The sequence below is a fragment of the Cajanus cajan genome, chromosome 6, assembly GCF_000230855.2.
Source record: "Cajanus cajan strain Asha chromosome 6, NIPB_CcT2T_4, whole genome shotgun sequence".
NCBI lineage: Eukaryota > Viridiplantae > Streptophyta > Magnoliopsida > Fabales > Fabaceae > Cajanus > Cajanus cajan.
The window spans coordinates 56,755,827-56,764,635 of NC_138522.1; the positions used below are offsets into that span (position 1 = coordinate 56,755,827).

The 8,809-nt window shown below is 31.8% G+C and overlaps 1 protein-coding gene across 4 annotated transcripts; it reads left to right on the top strand.

Annotated features, from left to right (window-relative positions):
* Positions 1-763: 763 nt before the first annotated feature.
* LOC109795711 (Chaperone DnaJ-domain superfamily protein) lies at positions 764-5,799 on the top strand. 4 transcript variants are annotated; one of them, XR_002239568.3, is made up of 8 exons: positions 765-982; positions 1,237-1,329; positions 1,906-1,936; positions 2,084-2,107; positions 2,202-2,345; positions 2,448-2,574; positions 3,718-3,852; positions 5,610-5,799. XR_002239568.3 is itself a non-coding variant. In XM_020355225.3 (6 exons), exons 1-6 carry the CDS (start codon positions 917-919, stop codon positions 2,540-2,542), a joined length of 453 nt encoding a protein of 150 aa, XP_020210814.1. In that variant the 5' UTR covers positions 764-916; the 3' UTR covers positions 2,543-2,610. The 4 variants fall into 4 exon arrangements, 2 of the variants coding, with proteins under 2 accessions (XP_020210814.1, XP_020210816.1); XR_002239570.3 differs by having other exon boundaries at positions 770-982; positions 2,202-2,334; XM_020355225.3 differs by lacking the exons at positions 3,718-3,852; positions 5,610-5,799 and having other exon boundaries at positions 764-982; positions 2,448-2,610.
* The last annotated feature ends 3,010 nt before the right edge of the window (positions 5,800-8,809 follow it).

Below are 8,809 nucleotides of genomic sequence, written 5' to 3' on the forward strand. Positions count from 1 at the left end.
TGTGGTACAATTTGGTGCAGTTTTTTTTAAAAACCAAACCATGCACACCCCTTCGTAATGAACTCTTTCAATTATTTTCAATAGAAAAGTTTTTTTAAAAAATACTTTTTCTCAAAAATCAACTATATCCACCGTAAAGTTATTTTTTTTTATAAATCACAAATATTTTTTTTACTAGAAGCGATCCTAATCATAAAATTAACTTTGAATAGGAAAAATATTTCTCTAACATATTATGTGTTTCACAAAATTCAGTCACTTAATCTTGATCACATAAAACTAATGTGCTCCTACATGTTTATTTGATATTCTAATTGACAAGAATTGAAAAGTTGGTCCTATTGATTTACTTTTCTCGATATAAAAAATTCTCAATTTTTACTATTTGAGTTTTAAGTCTTTTCTATTATTTAAAATAAATGTTTATATAAATAATTTTTTCTCGTGAGTTATTACTTGTTAACATGTATATATGAAAGAGAATATAAAATATTGAAGAGAAATAAAATATATTTATAAGTTGAATAAATTTTTAGATAAAAACTTGCATAAAAATAAAAGTTGAATAAATTACTTTAATTTAACATAACATAATTTTTTTTTAATAAATTACTTAAATTTAATATAAAATAATTTCCGTAATATTTCAAAAAGCTTACCGCTAATAACTAATATATGACTCATTTTAAAAAAAATAAAGCGAATTGCTTTTCTAAAGAACATTAAAAATACTCTTATGAAAACAAAATGAATTACTAATTCTTATGAAAATGACGAAACATGTTATACAATACTCGAAGGAAAAGGTTTTGGGTCGCGGGAACAAAACGTTTATTATATGGGATGTGCTTGAAGTTATCGTGTTTGTCTCTGTAGTCTGTAATCAAATTCAAAACTTGAGGCTAACTCTTCACAAATGGATGCCCATGAAGCCAGAATCTTGCTCGGTTTTCCTCCCAATTCACGTCCAACTCCTTCCCAGGTCTTTTCATTTTCTCTTTCCCAATGTCTAGGGTTTTTCATTCTTACAATCGCGATTGCCAAATCAAGATTCAATTTCAGTTTTTGAGCGCCACCCACTATTTTACCATTTATCCCTAGCTCCTTTTCCTTAATTCTCAGTGGGTTGACTTAACAACAATAATTAAAAATAAAATAAAATTAATCCTAAAGTAGTGTTGAAATTGGACCATGATCATGTACTTTGCCGTTTTCTGATTGGTTCTTTTTGTTTAGGTAAAATCAGCTTACAAAAAGAAGGTGTGGGAATCTCACCCTGACCTATTTCCGTCTCATGAAAAGCCTCTTGCTGAGTCTAAGTTTAAACTGGTGAGCTGTTCATTTAATTTTTCATTTGCCGACACAGTAGCATTTCTATGACTCAATGGGAGGTGACTTGATATGGTGGTGTTAGACAATGACTGTAAAACATTTGTTATCAGCCTAGTATTTCCGTGTGTTTCATAACTTCAGAGCTTGTTCATTGTAAAGTGTATATTGATACGTAGAGACTATGATTTTGTTTACAACTGGCCAACTGTGTGGTGAATGAAGATAATGGTCACTAAATCTGTTTTAGAGTTTAATATGCCAAGGCCATAATTGCCAATTTGTCACGTTATATGATTTTAGGTTGAGAAAAAATGTTATCATAAAACTTGCACATAGGGTTTTTTTTTTTCTTCCTTTAACAAAGGAACAGATTTAAATTAATTTAGATTGGCTTTTCCTCTGGTCACCCTCTTTCCCCCACCCCATTCTTTCTCTTGGCATTGGGAGGAACCCCAATGTCTGGCTGACTAAATTGAACTAATAGTTGGTTATCTTGAAGCGGGAATGGCACTTTCTTTGGCCATTGTCATATTCTCCTTTGTTAAACAACTGAGCTCTTCTGTTGTGGTGCAGATTTCTGAAGCTTACACATGCCTGCAATCTGGTATTTGTTCAGATCCCCTGTACTTGTAGAATTTGCAAACTCTCCGTTGAAAGAACCCTGAAATTGTGCTACTGCTTATAAGGGTTTTCATTTCTTTATATTTGCCTTGCCACCCTTTTTAAGTACTGAATAAATTTCATTACACAGGTGGGAGAGAAACTTCAAGTTCAGGTAAATTTGAATTCCGTATACTCCTATGCATCATTTAAAACTAATCCTTCTGTTTTTCTTTTCCTTATTTAAACGTGGCATAATTCTTGTTCAGTTGAATATTCACATGTTGTGAGAACTGGATTTCCAAGGGCTCATGGAGGAAGAAAAAATCATACTATGATTAAAGTTCCATTCATGTTAATCATTCTGGGAACTGTTGCGCTTGGAGGACTTAATGCTTCAAGGTGGCTTACAGGCAATCTTTTTGTTGATTCTTTTTCATTTTTCGTATATTTTACAAAGAAACTAAGTAGTTGTTCGTTTTCATAATGACATCCTTTGTGCTACTGTCTCACAGGGCTTACAAAAAACAAAAGGCTGATAACCCTTCACATAATCCATTTCTTCCTTGATTTCTCCTCCATCAAGCGAGTAACTAAATATTTGTTGTAATTGGTGGAAAATATTGTACCATACATAGAAAGGTAAATGGTGAAATTAGTGATTATTATTAGGCTCAATTACACTTTTGATTTTTCAAATTTTAATTTCTTAATTTCACTTTCTCAATTTTATAAAACATACAACTTTAATCATCTCGTTATTATTAACATTGTAATGTTGATATGACAAATTAATATTTAAATGTATTTTTTTTCTTTCTAAATTTCATTGTAAGTTTTATTTTTATTTCATAAAAAGTAGTGAAATGAGATTAAAAAAAATAAGAATTAAAAATATAATTTAGTTTAAATTTTATTAAATATTAATTATCACATCCTTTGCTCAATATCTAGTTATAACTACTGACATAATTTTAATGATCAATCGGTGAAATTTCAGCGAAGAGGTTAAAATTGTGAATTTTATAAAATTAGGGACTAAATTGCGAAATTGAAAATTAGAATATCAAAATTGCAAATCAAATAATACTTGGGGACAAAAAGTGAATTATAAATAATAATAATAATCTAGATTATCTCCTCAAAAGTCATGTAAAGAGTCCAACATTTGAGATTATCTAGACACCAATTAGGTCATTAAGCTTATTAGGTCTAATAGATTGTTTTATTTTAAATAATAAAAAATATTATTATATCAAATTTGTTATAATATACTAATTTTATATATTTATTTATTATTTTAAGTATTAAACATGTTGACTTACATAAAAAGTGAGGTTTATAAGTTTATTGAAAGATAAGTTTGTCATTTAGATGTCTTATTATAAAATATATTTTAAATAAATTATTATTATGAATGTCATATTAGTTCTTAAAAATGTGCTTATGTCATAACAAGTCAAATTCAATTTTTATAAAACTTAATATTTAATTCCACTTTTATTTTAGTGTTAAATTTATATTTATATACAAAAAGTGATTTTCTATTTTCGTGTATATAATTTTAGATTGTTTTATTTTAAATTTTAAATAATAAAAATAATAATATTAAAAATTAACTATTTTCGTAAATTTAATACTTAAATTTAAGATTTTAAAGTTTAAGAATTAAATACAACACTAATTAATTCTGTGAGACCCCTTTCTCTCCTTTTTCTTCCTTCACTTTCCCTCACTCATTCTCTTCACTCTCCCATCTTCTCAACTCTCCCTTTTTCTCTATAGCTGAAGTTGTGGACTCCTAGAGACGGAGATTCTCGAACGCAAGCCGTGTGGAGCTAGCCGGAAGCCGAATTCCTTCTCCATTTCTTCTCCTTCTCCATTGTCTTCTTCCCGGAGCTCGGAAATCCTTGTGCCGAGGTAAGGGAAGTTAGTTTTACTGCGTTTTTGGCTGAAATGAGTCTAGGAACTCATTGTGATTGCTGATGATTGATGGTTCTTGGCTGATTTGGTGAAAAAGGGGTTTTTAGGGAATTTCGGGGTTTGAAGAAATTTTGGGGTTTTTAATGAATTGTGTTTGCATGTTGGAAATGAGGCGTTTTTATTGATATTTGATGAGAATGGAAGCTTTTGGATGGTTTGCATGTTGGATTCCTGGTGTTTTTCGCAGGTTTTGATGAGATTTTCGAAGTAGGTAAGGGTTCCTGTTTGAATTTGCGTCGGGCTCAGTTCTTCGCGCCGGGCTCGAATTGAAAAGGGGAATTTCTGGGGTGAATCGCGCTGGGCTCGGGTAGAACCACACCGGGCGCAATAGACATCTGTAGGTCTCTGGTTGGGAATTGAGCCGGGCGCGATTTTTAACGCACCGGGCGAGCATTTGATTTTCAGAATTTGACTTTATATTCTTCATGAAAGTTGTAGCCTTGGATGTTAGCTTTCCAATGGCGCTGGAATCACCCAAAAAGGAGTTTTAGAACTCTAGATATGGCTGTTTTAGTGAAGAGGGGTCGAGCTGATAGCTTTGTTTATAACTGTTGCAGTTTTATCGTTTTTAACAAGGTAGATGAAGAAATTAGGACTTGGTGTCTTCATGAGAGTTTTAGTAAATCTTCTTATCTTTCATATGAGATGAGGATGAGTATGGTAGGAGTATGTGAAGTTATATGCTGAATTGCTGATAATATTGTTTTATGCTGAACTAAGCCGAAATTGAGGAACATGATGCGATGACTAGCTGAAATTGCTGTTTGAGGATGTTGAGCTGTGTTAGGTGTATATTGCTGTAAGATGCTTAGAAGTGTTGTAAGACGATAGGCGGTACTATTAAGTTGAGTCGTGCTGAATGTTGTTTATGCTGATTAATGTTGCCAATGCCGTGTGATGAAAAGTTGTGTTGTGCGGTATGTTGTTAATGATGTAACACTGAGTTGTGATATGTGATGCTAATGCTAAACTTTATTGTTTGAGTCAAGCTGAATTATATGCTGATAGTTGTTGAATTATGCTGAAATTGCTGAGTTGAGATGTAATTGATAAATATGTTGTGCTGACTAGATGTAAATGCTGAAAAATGATGTTAAGCTGTAATAGATGTATCTCGCTATGCTGAGCTGGGCTGTTATTGAAGATTTTAAATGCTGATTTATAATATGGTTGTGCTCTAGAATGATGAGCCGAGTTGTGAGTAGTAAGCTGTGTTGAATACTACTTAGCTGTGCTGTATGCTGATTTTGGTGTTGTGTTGTGCTGTGAGCTGTTTTGCTGTGCTGTTTATTGCTGAGTTGTATGCTGTGTTTAGCCACTATTGTGGTGTTGTTATAGCCGCTATGTCGGTGCTGTTAGCCACTATTGTGGTGCTGTTATAGCCGCTAAGTCAGTGATGTTATAGCCGCTAAGTCTGTGCTGTGCTCCGTGCTGATAGGAGCTGTTGTAGGCCGTAAGGCTAAGCTGTGGTAGGAGATCTCCGAGCTGATATGCGTGACGACGCATTGTGTGTTTACTACTATTTATCGATGTGTACTGTTGTTTACGGTTGTTATTGCTAATTGATGTTCGGATAGCGGTAGCTGTTTACTATTCTTAAATTTATATATTTGTATGTTGTTTCTTTTCACTAGCTTACCCTTGTTGTTTCCATGTGGTTTGGACTTCGATGATCATACTACGTATGGGAGCAGAGCAGGGATAGGATGGTGGCTTACGGCAGGTCTGCAGCTGGCAGATAGAGCTTGATTCTTGTGGATGTCTTGGTGTTTTAGCTACTAGGTGTAGTAGCGATTGATGTATTTTGTACATTTGAATCTAGTCAGACTTGGGCCATGTATATATGTATATTCTAGACACTATATATATACACTTGTTCCTTTCTGTCCGGTTTTCAGGTGTACTGTGTAGTGTGTAGTGACCAGCCGGGTCGTTACAAATTCAATATAATTTGTAGTTCTTAAATACTTTTAAATAAATATAAAAGTATAAAATACCTTAACTCCATTAATTATTATAAAAAGTTTTTAAATATTATATTATATTTTAGGGTTTAACTTATAATAGTTAAACATATTAAATTTAGGTTATGTATTATCAACTAACGTCTAACTTAGTAAAGTTTAGTTTAGGATTTAGAGTAATTCTACTCTAAGTTCGAAGTCTAATTTATTTTTTATTGAGCAAGACATTAAAATTGTTAGGTGTACTTATAAAAAAAATTATATAATTTTTTTGTTTTTTTACTTTAAGAAGAAGTACTTCGGGAAGCCCAACTTTTCAGTTTCTCAAATAAACATTTAATAGCCCACTAGTTTTATATTTTATGTGGCGCCGTAAAGTAACTGAGTTTTAACCCAAGCGTGTGGTTCAGTAGTAGGGGTTGATCCACGTTTAAGCAATGTCAGGAGTTTGAATCCTATATTGTGTATGCAGCTGCGTTAAATCTTGGGCCAGCTATCCTACCCTTTGAAGTGCTTCCAACGTAGTGAAGAGATTAGTCACTGCTGTCGACAGTGGATACTCCATGAACCAACCTAAAAAAAAAGTAACTGGGTTTTGTGAAACACGATATGTTTCGAGAAATATCTTTTGGTTTCAAAACTATCGTTACAAAGAACCAAGAGTTCATTACCTATAAAATATATCTATATTTACATTCCAATGATTTTACTTTTCAGTGTGTTTGGAAAACGATGAATTTTTTCAAATTTCAATGTTTATACTATTTTCTTCAACTTTCTTTTTTGGTGAATATGATTGTAAAGGAATATCATGATGGTTAAATAAGATTTTTAATCTCCTTTAAAAGATATGTTAGCAGTCCCAAGTGAACTCCAATTCCAACAATGTGGTTTTTCGAAAACACCAATAAAGATTCAAATTCTTGACTACAAGCTTAAGATATTCAAACCTAAAATTATTCGAATCAATCATTTATTGGGATTTTTTTCCTTCACTTTTTATATCATATTATTAATTGTATAATTTGTATTTATCAGTTTCTCTCTCTTTTTTATTATATCTTCCGTCAAAGATGTACAATACTCTATTAGAAATGTGAAGACATCATCTTTGCTTGGAAAAAAAAAAAGCATGTGAACATTCACGATCAAGTTTAAAGGACAACAAAATTGATTTTTTTTTTTTTTTGTTGAGAAAATATGAATGTTTGGTTGTCTAAAATAATGATTATTTTTCCTTCAAATAACCTTAATTTTTCTCACTATATTTTTCATTCCTGCCTTATAACTCTAATATCTTTATATTCAACTCCAAGCGTGTGGTTCAGCGATAAGGGTTGATCTACGCTTAAGCAAAGTCAGGGGTTCGAATCCTGTCTTGTGTATGCAGCTGTGTTAAATCTTGGGGCCAATTATCCCACCCTTTGAGGTGCTTCTAATGTAGCGAGGAGATTAGTCACTGCTATCGGCGGTGGATATTCCAGGGACGAACAAAAAAAAATATTTATATTCACTACAAAGAAAAATGTCTCTATAAATAAAATAAAATAAAATAGTATTGTAATATTATTATTTTTAAAGAAGGTAGTTATTATTTTTTAAAGAAGACAGCTATTTTTAAAAAAGACAATTATTATTTTTATTTTTTTCTCATTTTATCCTTAAATATATATTAGTGAATAAAAATAAAATATAACATAAAAGTATGATTGTCTTTAAAAAAAAGGTGAACACCAAAAGAAAATATTGTCTTTATATATCATTATAGATTTCAAATTATGCAATCCATGATATTTATCTTTTTTCTTTCTTTGTTTTCTATTTATTTCTTCCACCTCATCGACAATTAAATACTCATTTTCCTGCTCCTAAATGTTTGTGTAAAAAAAACACATTTGGTTGCAAGTAAGAAAACATGACTTTTTACATTGAGATTAAAATTTTATTTTTAAGCTCAACCACAAACTTATTGAACTATCTTTCTAGCTTCAAAAAGCATTATTTGATTCATTGGTGAAAGATTTGGTGTAACTACTAAGAGTATGTTTGGTTTGCAGTTTAGGCACACAAACGGACATTCAATTCTTATGGAATGTTTGTATCCATTTGTTTGATAGTTTTTTTATACGTTATGTTGAACTTTATTATTTTCAAAATGTACGTTGCATCCAAAGTAACACTTATATTATTTTTTCGTTGAACGAATAATTTTCATTAAACGAAAAATTTTCGTTAAACGAAAATTTTCCGTTAAACTTAACTTTTTCAACTTAAATCAAACACACACTAAGAGAACAATCAAAGTTAATAAGCTTTTTTTTCAGCAAGTAACTATGGATATCCTTTTAGCACACTTCTAGTACTTCTTCAAGATAAGACTTCAAGTAACCAAAAATTTGAGTCATCTATTCTCTAACGCAAATGACCATTATAACGTGGCGTTTTTGGATTCCGTCGCCATTTTTCATCCGTTATTTTTCATTGTATGGTGTTATCCGTCGTACCCGCCATGGTCATGGTTTGGTGATGGTTTGTAACACTTATGGAGGAACTTCACCCAACTCTATTTTTTTAATAGTTTCAATTTTGTCCCTCTATAATTTTATGTTTTAATTTGATGATCAATAATTTAAAAAATGTCAATGTAGGACTTTCCGTCCAAATTTTACAAACGGTGTCAAATGTAGATGACGTGGATGCCACGTAGATACATACGTGGCAAGTTTTCATAGTCCTTCTTTAATGAACCTGGAACGGCCCGTTCTGATTTTAAAACGGGTCGTTCTGATCCCACTCGTTGTGTGTTAATTTTGTAACTGAAACGGCCCATTCCAGATGCAAATGTAACACACAATGAGTGAATTAGAACAACTCGTTCTCTGGTTTCAGAACGGGCCGTTCTGGTTTAGGGTTTAGGGTTTAAGAACGAC

Coding starts and splice junctions, on each gene's coding strand:
- LOC109795711 (XM_020355225.3), top strand. CDS start 917: ATGGATGCCCATGAAGCCAGAATCTTGCTCGGTTTTCCTCCCAATTCA. Junction 1,937..2,083: donor TTACACATGCCTGCAATCTG/GTATTTGTTCAG, acceptor TTCATTACACAG/GTGGGAGAGAAACTTCAAGT. Junction 2,108..2,201: donor GAGAGAAACTTCAAGTTCAG/GTAAATTTGAAT, acceptor ATTCTTGTTCAG/TTGAATATTCACATGTTGTG.